Genomic DNA, 15,733 nt, shown 5'->3' on the forward strand with positions numbered 1-15,733 from the left:
GCCATTTAGTTTGTGCTGCCTTAAGCATGGTCCATCAAGCCTAGTAGTGAAAAAAGTATGCGCACTAGAACCGGTGATATCAACATCGCATTGTGAGGTTGCGAATCTACCCCACAAGTACTTGCCACTAGGTGAGTCACCAGGAACCAAACAGACAATTCGATTAGTCGAATACCTATAAAAGGGGTAGCAAATCGCTGTGGCAATGTCGCTAGATCCAAATCATAGGGCACTTCTAAGGAAGAGTTTGTCTAGCAAAAGTACCCAGCAACCGGAGAGGAAGAAGAGGAAAAGGCATGTCAGTCCACCGGAGGAGAATGATGATATTACTGAAATGTTTGAAGTTGAGGATTCCTCTGACTCCATGGAATTTGAAGATGTCGACATAGAGGCTCCTGAGGCACCTCCACCAACGAACCCGACTACTGCAAATGACGGGTCTGAACTGGAAGAAGGCTCCGATGACTTCGAGGACCTCGAGGACGTTGATATAGAAGCTATGTTGGACGAGCCGCTGAAGCCAGAAGAGTCGATTACGATCACCATCAATGAGCAGAAAAACGAGGAAACTAAGGGCAAGAAGAAGAAGGTCGTCACTGTACCCAAGCAAGAACGCCACAGAAGAAAGCTAGTGCATCAATTGTACCTTATGACTATGCTTGCACACGGAGCCACGAGGAATTTGTGGTGCAATGACAAGACACTACAAGAATTGCTTGTGGAGAACTTCCCTCCGGGCCTCAAAAACCACTTTAATCCGGCCGCTTCGCTTATCGATTTTGTGAAACAACGACATTTTGTGGAAGGCATTCAAAAGCTTGTGAAACACTGGCGTTTCCGGGTAATGGCGCAGGGACTAGTGAGGAAAGATTGGGGAGAGCTTCTGATAAAGCAAGAGCTGACAATGCATAATGTCAATCAGGATCGTTTTAGGCAAACAATCTGTGCATTTAGAGGCTCCAGAGATCTTGGTGCACAAGGATTTGTGAGTCTCCTACGAGGCTATGGACTCAATGCGAGACTAGTCTTTTCCTTGCAACCACCAGATTTCCGATCGATCACCCCTGCAAAAACTCCTGATGAGGAAGTGAAGGAAGAAAAACCTGTTCTCAAAAAGAGGACTGGCTCTGAGTTTGACGAGGTGTTCATTCCCGATGCCAAAGCGGAGTTCTTGCTGGGCATTCGAGGTGCTGAGACAAAGAACCAGCGTCGAGAAAAATCGAAGAAAAAGTTCAATTTTCCAATTGCACAATATCCAGTGTTTTGGGTTGAGGTGTGGAATCCGTATCTGAAGAAATGGCTCACAGTGGACCCGATTGTCAACAAATCAGTTGAAGTTATGCCCATGCGTAAAAAGGGCAAGTTCGAATCAGCTGCTCTGGATCCAACATATCAAACATTATACGTCTTTGCTTATGACAAGACTGGTGATGTGAGAGATGTGACACGGCGGTACACCCAATACTACAATGCAAAGACAGTGAAGAAGAGAATTGATTATCTCTCAGACAAGGATGAACATTGGTTCGAACGAGTAGTGAAAGCCGTTCGCCGCCACAAAAGTTATGGACTTCCGGAGATCAAAGAACTGAATGAGTTTCTTTTAAGAGACCAGTATGAAGGTGTTCCAAACAACATGACAGACTTCAAGAACCATCCTCTTTATGCTTTGGAGTCACAATTGCGTAAGGATGAGGTGATTTACCCCAACGACGATAGCAGCAAGTGTGGAACATTCAGACCCATGAACAAAGACAACGTGGTACCCATTTTCAAGCGCTCACATGTTTTCAGACTTCGAACCGCAAAAGCTTGGTATCTCCGAGGAAGGGTACTCAAGATCGGAGCTCAACCTCTCAAAACCAAAGAAAAGCAACTAGCTCAAATGGAGGAAGAAGACGAAGATGGTCTCGTCAGGCTCTATGCGGAGTTTCAGACACAACTTTATCATGCGCCTCCAATTGTTAACGGTGAAATACCGAAGAACGCTTACGGCAATGTCGAGATTTTTGTTCCGTCAATGATGCCTGAAAACGGTTATTTGGTGCATGTGTCAGAGAAGCTTCCGATCAAGTTGATCGAGAGGGCTGCGAGGGACTTTCTCAAGATCGACCATGCACGAGCAATTGTTGCATTTGATTTCACAGAAAAAAACTCAAAAAACAAAAGAGCGCCTACTGCAAGGGTCGGGGGTGTTCTAGTGGATGCTCAATACAAAGAGGCTATTGATCTCATTTTGGAGGGCTTAATTGATCTCGAAGAAGATGAAAAGAGAAGAAAGGTCGAGCTCACAGCCTTGAGAGGCTGGAGCTTCTTCCTCAAGAAGTTGATGATCATGGATCGACTCAACAAGCAGCACGGGGAGGTTGATCAGGATGAGAATTCCGAAGGTGAAGGTTACTACAGTGTGGGAAGTGAGAGCGAATCTGGAGGTGACGAATACAATGCACCTCAACCTCGAGGCGAGAGATTCACAAAAAGGAGGGGCGAGGAGGCTACAATTGACGAGATGGAGGACGATCAGTTTGGAGGCTTCTTGCCAAATGAGGTAAGTCCATCCGCCTCTATCACCGAGTTAGACGATCCACATACAATGCATAGCGTCAAAATGGAGCCCAAGGTGGAAGAGGTGAGTGAAGATGAAGGAGGATTTTTTATGTCTGAGGAACCCAAAAACTCCATGGATTCTGAAAGTGCACAGGCTGATTCACAGGCAGGAGAAAGTCCACAAAACGATCCTCTTGAGAATGGAGGCTTTTTCCCTGATACAACGAACGACAACGGCCACAGTTCAGAAGAAAATGATATCAGTGTCAAAAAAGAGAGCCTGAGCTCAATCTCAAGTCTCGAAGCGAGCCCAGTAATTCCGGAGGGTGAAAAAGTTGATTCATCTATTGATGACGGAATCGAAGACACGGCACTCGGCAGCAAAGCGCAAAATGAAGCGATCAACTGCACCCCTACTAAAGATAGTACAAGCCTCGGTGAACCAAGTCCAAACTTAGAGACAGACATGGGGGCGGTGAGAAAAGCAACTGATCTTGATAATCTGGCGTTAAATGCTGTCAGACTATCGAGCACTGATAACAAAACATCTTCATTTGAGGATGCTGACGTGGACGAGGAGCTAAAGGAACAAATCCAACAAGAAGAGGATGAAATGGGATTCGAATACAGTGATTCTGAATAAATTACTGGATTCTGTGCCCTGTCTCGGCAAGATTTTACGATAATATGACACTTCTGTCAAGGTTGCATGCCCCATATAGATTTGCGCGTTTACACAGATGGTGCTGCATGTGCTGCACTAAAAGCGCAATCTCTAGCCGTTATCTTTCTCCACGCTCACGATACAAATATCACCGAATCCGCCGTATTCTTATTCGTGAACCCGTACTTCCCAAGGGTCTTTCTGAAATCCACGTTCAAAGGGTGACTCAGACGAAACAGAATACGGAATAATGGGCGATGGTGTGGCCGTCAACGTTTTGGGTACGATAGGAACCATTCTATGGTGTATTCAGCTAGTACCACAAATCATCCGAAACTTTCGCCTGAAAGATTGCACAGGGCTCCCACCCCTAATGATGTTTCTTTGGGCTGCGAGTGGCGTGCCCTTTAGCATATACTTTTTTGGCATCGATGGACTGATACCGTTACGAATTCAGCCACAACTTTTTACATTCTGTTGCACAGTCTCTTGGACACAGACATTATACTACCCCCCAGTGTCCCTCCCATGGCGAAAGGTGCTTTTCGTTGTTGGAGCATTTGTGCTCATTTCGGTGGGTTTAGAAACGGGACTCATTTTATGGCTACGTCCACTCTACCGTCGTGGCAAAGAGTGGCCAATGCTTGTGATTGGCATAATTGCATCTGTTCTTCTAGCGTTGGGCTTGGTGCCGCCATATTTCGAGCTTGCCAAACGAAAGGGTAGAGTTGTTGGCATAAACTTCTTCTTTCTTGCCATGGACTCCTTTGGTGCACTTTTCTCCTTGATCAGTATTGTTGTGGGGACGATGGACATTATGTCGATGGTGTTATATGCTATCGTGATGGCCATGGAAATCGGTATTTTCCTCAGTCAAATTGGATGGTACCTAACAGGGGGCCGGAAAATCATCAAGGAAGAAAAGGCACATAAGTGCATCGAGAAAGAAGAGAGCTTTGGTTCGGAGAACTCTGAAGACGCTTTCGAAGAAGTCACGGAGAATTCTCCCGACAAGCAAGTGTAGGATAATTATAGATTACGAGAAACGAAATAATATTTTTCAGACATAGCAGTAGAATGCTCGCCTACTCATAGTAAAAGGCGTTAGTGCACTTAGCGCGACTCAAGTGGACACTACGAACCAGCCAGAATGGTAAGGTAATTTGAATCGTACAATATAATGCCCATACTAACATTAGTCTGCTTTTTCTCCATTGAACTTTGTGGATGACGCCTCGTCCAAAAAGGACTTGGAGGAAAACCACACAAGGGAGATTGAGATAGAAACGGCATTCAAGACATTTCAAGAAGCCATAACGCTCCAAAAGAGGAAGCAATTCGTCGAGGCATATGCCAAATACAAGGAGCTTCAAAAGAAAGATGTCATTTACAATCATTATTACGAAGAGACAGAGTTTGTCAAGGGCTTGCAGAATGGCAGTCTCAATACAAGACCAGACGAGCTCAGCTACTTGTCTCAAAACGTCAAAACCATACGATACCTATACTTCAGAAACAGAGGATTCCTTTACTTCCACATCCTTCAAAGCGGCGACTCGTTGATCGAGGAGGTGCTTCAAAAAGATCAATCGCTTCCAGATGCCCAAGAGATCACCCACAAGGAGCTCACCAATGAACTATTTTACCTGATGATAGACGACTTTGTCAATTGCTTTGTCTACCTGGAAGTTGACGAAAGTCTTCTACGGCTCTTGTATGATCTATTCACGTTCTTTGACTTGAAGAAGCTAGCGAGATACACTCTAGAATACACCCTACTGCTAGGCCAGGAGAGTGAGGACGTCATCAGCGTTCTTCCGATGAACGAATGGGTGAAACCTGTCTGGGAAGATTTCAAGAAACGTGGTCTTTCTAATGAGTCAATTACCCCGGAATTGGAACAGAAGTTGTCGTTCTTGGCTCCCATCCGCGAGGACTTCAGATCACTGGTGCAGAAACGTTTACAGAAACGAAGCTTAAACGTGACCATCAAACCTCAGTCATCATGGCTGGATGTGATAGTGGCATTCAACCAGGCCATCAAGCACGCCCAGGATAAGGATAAGCAAGTGGACTATCTCAAATATTCACTGTCCAAGTTTGTGGATCCCTATGTCGCGTCGGAGTCGATGTTGGACTCTACTAGCTACTCGTTTCCAGTCCCCGAGAAAGAATCAACCCCGCTTCCGGAGGCTCCACCTGAGCCCAAGGTAGAAGAAGTGAAGGAGGAAGACGAGGCTCCGAAGGAGGAACCTATAGAAGTCGAAGAGGAAGTGACACCAGTGCCATCGAACGAAAATGTTCCAGAAAAAGTTGTGCAACGTTCTTCTAGACGTTTGAACAAAGAAGAGAACATCGTCTTCGAACTTGACGACGTTCAACTCACGAGGCATCACTATTTCGAGACAGTGGCCTTTTTCAAACATCTCAATTCACTGTTGCAATCAGCATTTCACACGAACGATGATATTCTACATGATGTTGTTTGTCATATCGTGGACGCTGATCTCACATCAAAGTCGCCAACATTCGTACTTGACTTCGTGAAAACACTTAATGAATGGAAACCTCACATTCACACAGAGCTTCTCCTCTCCACGAAAAAATCGGGTGTCAACAACAGCGAGGCTGATGCAGATAAACTCAAACTTTTGGACGTGTTAACCCACTTCGGTAATCTGAACTCTTCCAACTCGGATACAATTGCGGAGCTACTAGATGATGTCGAGGATTACGATTACATCAGAGACTTTTTGCAGAAGAGTGGAAATGACGTCGTTCCGAAACATGCAAGGACCAATATTCTTTACCATCTACTTGGTGGTGATAATCCAAGCATACTTGCATACTCTTGGTCATCATCGCTATACGATAATGTGAGGGACTGGGTTATACAGCTCGAACCTGAAACCTTCCGAAAGCTATCCTCAGTCAACTCAACGTTAGACGATCTTAGAGTCTGCTTGAGCATATTCGAGATGTTCGTGGATGCATACATTTTCGTAAAGGGTCATATTGACAAAGTATTAGCAAACGATACTAAGGGAGGCTTAACTAAGGCCGCAAAGCTGAACTTGAATGCTCTATCTGTGGACTTAGTGCATCTTGAAGAACGCCTTCGAGCACAGAGTGAAATCCTTCAATCATCTCGTCTTCAAGGCTACCAAAGGGAGACAGAATCGAAAGCAAATGCTGTTTTGTTTTGCCGGTATATCTGGCTGATGAATTACTTACTTGCCTCTCAGAGTTTCTCCTGGAAAGAGAAAAAGTTTGTGGTCATTCACCTTCAGCACATCAACCCAGTTCTAAAGAAATTCCCTGACTTATCCATTTCGTACCCAAACTATACATCGATTGGAAATCTTAATTCTGAAAATTACGAAAGGCGCTCCACGACGTCCTCGATCCTATCTATTTTCTCCAAAATTCTTTGGAGTGAAAAATCAGCCACTGGTGGAGCCGAGGAAACCATCGAGCTACTCGAAAACATACTTATCGACAAAGGAGACACCAACAATGGCGCTTCAGGAGACTCAGATGGCAGTTTGGTGAACTCCGTAATTCATGGCAGAGCAAACTTAGACAAGTCATCTCTTTCTAGTGTCAGTGAGTTCCTCGATGTCTGTCCTATCGACCTCAAGTTGAGCCTTTGGAACATTCTTTTTCTGTACTACGAAGACACGAAACTGTTTGATAGCTTCCAGAGAGGTTTTGAGCAAAACGCCAAATTTATGTTGTCGTATTTCAAGGGCAAATATTGCGAAATCAAGGGTGATCGTTCCACAATCTTGCTTAATACGCTCAACTATTTTGGTGGTTATCTTCGCATCTTTCTCAAGCATTTGGCAGCTAATGATTGGCGTCTTCCTATCAATGACACTCAAAACTCATTGGAGACCATTAAAAGTCTTGCACAAATCTTTGAGCTCTTTTACTGCTTTAGCTTGCACGAAGAAGCTGCTCTTATCACAGGTGCCAAGTTTTCCGTTGAGCTGAAATCTAAAAAAGCTTTCCAGCGTTTGAAAGATTTCTGCATCGAAACTGTGACGATTATTCTTGTTTATGGTATCAATCAACTTAAGAGCGAAAATTGCGACGAGCAAGCTCTTGTGGATCTTCTTCTTCTCGTCCACAACCAATTGGGCATCAGACGTCTTTGTGACTCTTCTAATGGAGTCTTCCTCAAGCTTGCTGAAGACACCTTAGTTGTCCTCAAGGATAGACCTGATCGTGAACTTTCACAATTGCTCTCGTGCAGATTCCACTATAAAGTCAAGATAAAGGACACTTTCCCCACCGACCATGGTACCACAAGGTATGCTCTTCTTGAAAAAGCAAGTGCCACTGAGCTCGCTAAATTTATTTTGCCATTATGTTTCAGACATAACCCTCTATTGAAGGTTCCGAGAAATGATATGAAGCAAGTTGCTGATGATATCTTCGAAGTTTTGAAGGAGCTAGATCTCGATTCTGATAAAACTCTTGTTCAGAATAATGCAAAGATCGAAATGTTCTATCAAAACACAATCATAGACTCGAGATTCATCAAGCGAGCCTTTTACGGTCTCGTTGATTTGTATTTTGAGAATCCAGTACGGGACTACACCATTGCTAATATGGGGTTGTATTTTGTGGAAGCAATCTTCATGTTCAACTCATACAAGATTAGGAAAAAGTCGGCACAAAGCAGGACAGTCGAACTAGCGAAAATCATCAAGCTCTTGAAGGATGATCTCATTTGCGGTAGTGAGCGTGTCGAGTCTTGGATTCTTCTCGGTCAAGCCTATGGTTACATTGTGGAGGACGACTTGATCTGGACCTCGGATAAGTTGAACATCATTGAGAGAAAGGTTATTACAGCAAATCTTCAGAGACAGTCGCTCTTGAGTTATATCATGGCGATTAATATCCTTACTCAAAAAGGTCTCACTGACTCTGAGCAATATAAGCCAGTGATCAGTGTGCTCATGAACTCGTTTGTCAAGGAGCTTTATAACGCCAATAGAGCTCCATTGGACATGATAGCATTCAAGACGCAACGAAATGCTAAATTTGTGAGGAAGCGTCATACAACGATGTTGCAACCTGTTGCCGACCAAGCAACTCTCACGAACTCATTTTGTTTCAAGCTCATGCAACAGTGTCTCCATCTTGCTATCAGGTCGAATGACGAAGAATGGAGCTCCTTCTATTATTTGGCTAAGCTTCAAAGTAAATTGTCCAAACCCCCGACCATGATTTTGGACACAATGCTGGAAAGCAGCAGAATTGCATGGATACAAGGAAGTGCGGCAGACCCGTTCTTAGAACCGTCTTATGCCTTATGTTCGTGGATCTACAAATTCTTCAAGGCAGACAAGATTACTTTGGTACAGGCTTTGGATTATTTGAAACGTGACGACTTTTTGAAGGTTAAGCCTACGACTGTGCTTGAGAAGCCTGAGGACCTCTACCGTCTTTTGATCGGCTGCTTCAAAACCATCAACTCCTTGGACAAAAGAGGCTGGTATCATAAGCAATGTTACAGAATGGCCATGATTTACTATGAAGAGTTTGACGATTTTAAAGAGGCCAGGAAAATCATGTCAAGATTTTTCACCTTGAAGGCGACAAACAAGACTTACTTGCAAATGTGGAAACCAGAGCATGAAAGACCCGGAAAGCACTTTGTGTACATGTATCAGTATACCGAGTTTTACATCAAATTGTTGCGCAGAGAACTTGACCTTGCATCCTTAGTGCTCATGCTCCCAAAGTTAAGACGAGCAAATTCGACCATGATCAAGCTCTACTTTGCATGGGAAAACATCTGTTCCTCGATTTGCAAACTTATCAGAGTTATTGCAAAGGTTGAGGATGGCTCAACAGAGAAATTTCTTTTCATGAAACCCTACCAGAGCTTTGTTACCCAGGCCAAGCTGCTCAACGAAGCGATGAAGGGTAAAAGTATTCCCGACGGCTTGAAGCTGCACATATGCTATTTACATGTTATCAATGACATGAGAAAACTCAACAATGGTTTCGGTCCTACTTCGTTGATTGATGATACCTTGTGTTCGGTATACTTGATGGTATTCAAAGACCTCACTGAGAAGCTTGCGTTGAGTGAGAAGGAGGACAAGCCCAAGGATCCAAACGCCGCACCAAAAGAATCGACGAAGGTCAAGAGATTGGCAAGAAGAGATCTCTTCCCATACATAACTGGCCTTGTTAACACTATGAAACGGGATGTCGAATCCGCACTCAAGGATCAGCCTGACTTATTCAATGAATTTATAAGGGACTACATCAGCGAGAGGAAGCAGCAGATTAAAGCGCATGAGATTGAAAACTCTACCACCACTTTAAACAAGATTGGTGAAGATCGTTCCCCCGCCTTGTTGCCAGCTCCGGCAATCCCAGATCCGAAATTACAGCTGGATCAGAATTCCACACAGGCTAACCCAACGACGCAGAACGCACAAAGTGCTCAAGACAATCAGGCTGCACAAAATTCGAATAATGTGGAGCAAGGTTCTGTGACTTCCCAAGCCCCACCGACTACCTCTACAGCGGGAGACTTGAGTTCTTCGACAATTACTACGATCAGCGATCTCAAAGGAGGGTACACCACTCCAGCTCCGGAAGGTGCAGAGGGTAGTCAAGCTGCTAGTGAGCAGAGTTTGTTTTCCAGACCATCTACCATCACAGCGCCACTGCCTGGACGTACTGGCCCAAGAGCCGGCATTATAAAGAAGAGCTCGGTAGATGATGAGATTGAAAGATCTTTCCAAGCACAAGCTACTCAAGATGATACGTCTGATAACGAAGGAAAGAAGCAGCAAAAAGTCATTGAAGATCAAGCCTTGGAGGCAACGGAGGAGTTGCCGGAAAATGGAGACAGAGATAGTCCTGTTGGCGGTGAGAACGCAACACCTAAGAACGAGGAAACGAATGCACAAGTCGAGAAAGACTCGGACGGAGATGGAAGCGACAACAAGACCGCCAATGACAACCAACAGTCTAGCGAGGGTGTTGAAGATCCAGAGGAAAATGCTAAACGTCCAGCGGAAGATCAAGCTGAGACCACTAGCAAAAAGCAAAAGACCAAGAAATAGACGACATCTCGTTTTAAATTTGTAGAAAAGATGAATTCTTGTAATAAACAACGAACGTGGTGAAAGAAATATGGCAAAAAAAGTAGATGCTCCACGGGAGGTTCGAACTCTCGACCTTCAGATTATGAGACTGACGCTCTGCCTACTGAGCTAGTGAAGCAACCAACTGTGAGAAATACGATGCAGGCATGCTAAGTGGTACTCAATACAGTCAAATGCTAAGTGACCTGCATATACACAACTAGCGTCTCAAATACACTCCTAAGCCTGACTACACATATTTTAGCATTTTTTGCCCAATTATGCCTCATTCTCTCTATTTTGGCGATCTTCTGAAACATCATCTTCCGCTCCTGACAGATCGTTTACCGTTAATGTGTCCTCATCCGGTAGAGACGAATTATTCGTATTGAGAAGACGATCTTCCTCATAAACCTCCTCGTTACTATCTGACTCCTCAGCAGGAATAATTATAAATTCGAGGTCGGTTTGCCCCGCTTCAGTAGACCTATTCGCAGCTCTGTATTTCAACACACCCATTGATATTAGAAAAGCGAACGCAACGAACAATAGTAAGTATTGAGCACCCCGTGTGGCAATGTCAGAGCCTACCTTAGAGTCATGCAGATCTTCTGGAATTGCACTAGCTGTACTTGTTGCGATGTGGGCATCAGAGTCATCCATTTCAAATGTGCTGCTTTGTGGAACTTCTTGTTTCTTTTTGGAGCTTGTAAAGGACAGTATATCTCGATTTGGCCTTAAAGAATTAACTTCAGGTTCATTATAAGCCACCTTTTGCTTCCTGTGTCGAAGAATCGGAGTCCTTGTGAGTCCTTGAAAATTCATCAGCTGCGTAGGCTCAAAAACTGTAGATGTCAAGTGCATCATGTACCGTGGTGAAAAGCAATCGATGTATGCGTCGAAGGTTTCATATATGTGAGTTGTGTAATCCTAGGATTGATTGCAGAAGATAACAAGTATCAATGATCATGACTCTGGTCCATGCTAGTGATGTGGAGAGGCCTTGGCTACAAGACAATGGCGCAACTCCCGAGATCTCATTGTTTGAAGCAGAGTCAGCCGCTTCGAGGTACTACACGTAACTATACTTTTTTATCTATTCTAATTATTAAATGATAAATATGAGCTTACTTGGTATCAGCGTAAGCGTATCTGGAGAACTCTCTGACTCTGGCACCCCAGAAATAGAATGCGTATGGAATGAGACAACAAGCCAAAGCAATGAAAGCCATCAAAGACGAGGCCCACTGGTATCCCAATCTATGGTACATTTGAATTGTAAAAAGGGGAACGGAGGCACCCCACAAGGATCTCACGAAAGTTTTGGCGGCCAATGCACTGGCAGCGTAATGCTGGTATGAGTCGACGATGTAATTGTTGGCAGGGTTGTACAAGGACAAGAAACCAAAACCACAGCCGAAACCACTGAAAGCAGGACCGGCCCAAGAGATGCGTGGGTAGGATGACCATGCAAATGCGAATAAACCGGCTGGGATAAACCAACAAGATATGAGCATAGGTCTCAATCTTAACTCTGGAGGAGGAAGCTCACCCCTGTCAACATAAGGCTGGGCTTTTCTAATGTAGTCCGCGTTGATAAGTGGTGCAAGAAGGGTAGCGACCATACAGCCACCAGCGATAGGAAGAAACATGACACCAGTCATGGTGGCAGACCAACCCTTACCCTCCATGTAGACAACAGGGTAGGCAAAGAAGAACATGTAAAGCAAACCGTAGATGACGGCCATGTACATGGTGACAAGGAAAACGATAAGTTCGGTAAGCAAAATGAAAGGTCTGAGCAAAGAGTCATTCACCTTCTCCTTGACTGTTCTGATCTTAAGCTCACTCAAGGCTCTGTAAGATTCGTCACCGGTCAACTTTCTAAGCTTCTTGGCTCTTCTTCTGAGAAGAGTCTGGTGATGAGTCTCGGGGACACAAATAACCATGACGACGTAGGCAAAGCCACCACAGATCAAGAAGGTCCAGTAAATCCATCTCCATGTGGAACCGTAATCACCGATAAGACCACCAAACACCGGACCGACTGAAGGACCCAAGAACGGAGCAGCTGAAAAGATAGCCATGGCTTTACCTCTCTCACGGGAGTCCCAAATATCCGCCAAAGAGCCACCAATAAGACACATTGGGGCAGAGAATGCAATACCATCAATCAAACGACAAACAATCATGGTTCCGATGTTTTTAGCGACGGCACAAGGGATGATGAAAACGAGAGCAACACCCAAAGTAACAAGGTAAATAGGCTGTCTTCCCAATTCTTCAGAAAATGGAGCGAACACAAGAGGACCAAAACCAAAACCAAGGACGAAAACAGTCACAGCAGCCAAAATGTAAACCTCTTCTGAAACACCAAAGTATGCCGATGGGCCCTCCATATCACCAGTGACAACTGCAGAACCGAATGCAACAATAAAACAAATGAATCCCAAAACCAAAGTAATGGCCCACTTTCTGGCTTTACCAAAATTCTTTGGATTTTGTTTGTCACCTTCAACCCACTCAACAATTCTCATTTGTGTTTCTTTGTCAATTGGGTACTTCCATTCGTCAGCTTCGTGGTAAGTAGTGTTAGGGTCAGGATGCGTCTCGACTCTTTTAACATCGTAAGGCTCTTCCAAAGGACCTAATTCATTAATACCACTACCAAGAGAATGAACAAGCAGCTGTACGCCAGTGCTGGTTTCTATTCTTCTGATGACATCTTCCTCCTTAGAGGTACCATCTTCTGGTGTATATGCTTTGAGATCTTCTTCATGTCTCGAGTAGGTATCTTCTGACGTTTGACTCATTTGTGATTATGAAATGATTCAACCGTTAATGGAAAAAAGAACAAATCATTTTAAGGCAGAAATGGCATTCTTAAATAATAGAGCCCTCCGTTCAGAAGCCCGGCTGCTAATCTGGCGACTATGCGGGTCGGTGGCAGCAAGGCCGATATGCATGTCATGAAGTGCCTCGCCTCAAAAATGAGGAGGTCGTCAACCGGCACGCCCGGATATCATCACTAGATAGGCATAAGCGCCCTACAGTTTGCTTTGTTATCTGCCCATTTGGTTTAGTAAAGCAAGCCCAGAAAAAAAAGGCATCTTCATCGTGTTCCTGGCGAGAAACAATGCTAGATGTCCAGCCGTGCAAAAAGTAGTGTGCCCTGTTGTGGGGAGTTGTGCAGGAATGAGCGTTTTAATACGGGCCGAGAGTGCGGTATTTTTCGCTCAAATGAGGTCGGCCATCGGCCCTTGTAGTAGGAAAACCTGCAGGAACCAACTCCCAAGGGTCCAGCCGTGGGAAACCGGCTAGATGCATAATATGGAATACTCGTGTTTGTGACCTGAAACAGTCACAGGCCGGATTATAGCGCGAGGACGCATATCGGCGAGAAATTGGACCGATCGATTATGGACCGTTAATTTTTGGTGCGTGCTGAAACGCGGGCGCTCACCTCATAACCTGTTCAAGATCTCTTGTGGCTGATATCATATCGAACTGAGATGCAATTTCAGACTCTTCCATTTTCTGTAGATTATTCGAACGATAAAGTTTGCCACTTTCATCAATTTTTAAATGATCTTGCACTTCGGAAATCTGTTCAAACGTATACGTCGTTTTGAAAAGATGCGTTAATAACTCATTCGGTTGGGTATCAAGACCAAGCGTGGTGTGAAGATGTTTGAGCGTTAGTATCTGCACTAGTCTTATAATTTTCTCGATCGCTTCCACATATAGCTTCTTACCAGGGTACGCCACAATATCCACGTTGGTCAATAAATGATGAAAATCTTGGTTTCTCATCGAGCTTGTCAATAATGAACCTTCTGGAACGGATTTGAAATTGAATAACTGGATCAATTTGCAAAGAGCTGGCAGGTGTGGAGTTCCGAGGGAGGAAAGTGTTTCGAAGAATATCTTCACTAGATGTAATTTCTCTTTGTATGTTCCCTCGTAAAGTATCGAGCTCATTGTATTAGCATTCGCGGCAGGGGCTGCAGTAGAAGCTCGCTGCTCCAAGCTTAGCATTGAGATTGTCGAGTTGGAATACGATTGATGACTCGAAGCCAGTATATCTAAATCAGACGAGATACGTCTGCCGAAGGACGAGGCAAAATACCGAACTTCAGCTTTGAATCTGGGCACGGGCTCAACTAATGTGGATAACCTCCGTAGCCGCAATAGATAGCTCAAGACGTAAAAGAAGGAAATTTCTTCTCTCTCTTTATCCTGAATGTACTGTCCACTGCGAAGCGACGAGGCAATTACGCCTGGATTACCCGCAAGTTCATTGGCGGTATAGTTGCTCAACGATAAGTTTGGTAGTGTCAAGAGAGGGACCAAAAAGTTATTTGCTAGATCGGCGTACTCAGACTTGATATGAGAGGCTGAGGGGTCCAGCACGGCCAATGTCACCAAACAAAATCCAGCATATCTGTAGAAGTCCATGATCAAGGGTAAATCAGTATCAAGATGTGTGGTGAGATTGAAGGGAAACCTCTCGGAAACAATTGGCCTCACACCGACGAATAGTGGCTCGACTTTCTCTGGAGCCCCAATAGTGTATGATGCTCGACAGAAGTCCACGATCACAGGCAATATATCGCGTTGGCTGATGAGCTTCTGCTCAAAGTCTTTATACTTTTTCTGATCGATGAACGACGCCAGATTAGCGATTGTACTCGCCAATGAGGCCATACACTCCTCGTCGTAAGCTATGTCTTTGCCATTGACTATCATCTCAAGCGTTTCGCGTAGTAGTGCAACAAAGCTCTGTCTAATAGCATCACCGTATGATGAGCCAATCTCAAGAAACTCTGATTCGGCTTGTCCTAGGAAAGACTTTATAAATGAGCTCAAGTTGTTAAGAATGGCCTTCAATTCGTGAACCACATGATTGATGTCATTATCAGGTCTAGAGTGGAACAGTACATCACGATATAGCTTGACCAATGCACCTGCTCTCACAACGACAAATTCTAGAGTCTTGACCCATAAGTATCTGTGACAATTGATTGGTTTCCTGGCAATTGGGGAGACTACCCCATATATAAGATCAGGCAAGGCTGATGCATACGTCATGAATTCAGTTTTCGAGGGTGAGCTAGGTATAGAAACATCACTGCGGTCAAGATGCTCCTGGATCGATCTTAGAAGCTGATCAAGATCGTCACATTCGTACTCTGGAGTGTAGATATCCATGCTTTATGAAGGTTATAGGTGTCGAGAAGGTTGATATCTAGTTGATATGCGCGGTGCACGGGTTCGTCAATCCAGATGATAAGGCCATACCAGATTATTGATGGAAAATCGAACAAATTCCGAGACATCATAGATTATCCCAATATCCAAGAACTTTGAAACATCAAGTTGCACGATATTCTTGCCTTCCCCT

At 44.4% G+C, this 15,733-nt stretch overlaps 4 protein-coding genes and 1 non-coding gene across 5 annotated transcripts; 1 reads left to right on the forward strand and 4 right to left on the reverse strand.

Annotated features, from left to right (window-relative positions):
* Nucleotides 1–205: 205 nt before the first annotated feature.
* On the forward strand, nucleotides 206–10,308 carry C7M61_002505 (uncharacterized protein; the record flags this gene model as incomplete). Its single annotated transcript, XM_024857878.1, has 3 exons — nucleotides 206–3,176; nucleotides 3,730–4,229; nucleotides 4,411–10,308. 3 exons carry the CDS (start codon nucleotides 206–208, stop codon nucleotides 10,306–10,308), a joined length of 9,369 nt encoding a protein of 3,122 aa, XP_024713804.1.
* Nucleotides 10,309–10,395: 87 nt separating this feature from the next.
* C7M61_002506 lies at nucleotides 10,396–10,468 on the reverse strand. Its single transcript has one exon. It is a non-coding gene; the product is annotated as a tRNA-Met (tRNA).
* Nucleotides 10,469–10,608: 140 nt separating this feature from the next.
* Nucleotides 10,609–10,992, reverse strand: C7M61_002507 (uncharacterized protein; the record flags this gene model as incomplete). The annotated part of the gene is made up of 1 exon (XM_024857879.1): nucleotides 10,609–10,992. The coding sequence occupies one exon, from the start codon at nucleotides 10,990–10,992 to the stop codon at nucleotides 10,609–10,611; it is 384 nt and encodes a 127-aa protein (XP_024713805.1).
* A 464-nt stretch (nucleotides 10,993–11,456) lies between these two features.
* Nucleotides 11,457–13,142, reverse strand: C7M61_002508 (MFS transporter; the record flags this gene model as incomplete). The annotated part of the gene is made up of 1 exon (XM_024857880.1): nucleotides 11,457–13,142. The coding sequence occupies one exon, from the start codon at nucleotides 13,140–13,142 to the stop codon at nucleotides 11,457–11,459; it is 1,686 nt and encodes a 561-aa protein (XP_024713806.1).
* Nucleotides 13,143–13,788: 646 nt separating this feature from the next.
* C7M61_002509 (uncharacterized protein) lies at nucleotides 13,789–15,540 on the reverse strand (the record flags this gene model as incomplete). The annotated part of the gene is made up of 1 exon (XM_024857881.1): nucleotides 13,789–15,540. One exon carries the CDS (start codon nucleotides 15,538–15,540, stop codon nucleotides 13,789–13,791), a length of 1,752 nt encoding a protein of 583 aa, XP_024713807.1.
* Nucleotides 15,541–15,733: the final 193 nt, after the last annotated feature.

Source organism: Candidozyma pseudohaemuli (assembly GCF_003013735.1).
Source record: "Candidozyma pseudohaemuli strain B12108 chromosome Unknown scaffold00005, whole genome shotgun sequence".
Lineage (NCBI taxonomy): Eukaryota > Fungi > Ascomycota > Pichiomycetes > Serinales > Metschnikowiaceae > Candidozyma > Candidozyma pseudohaemuli.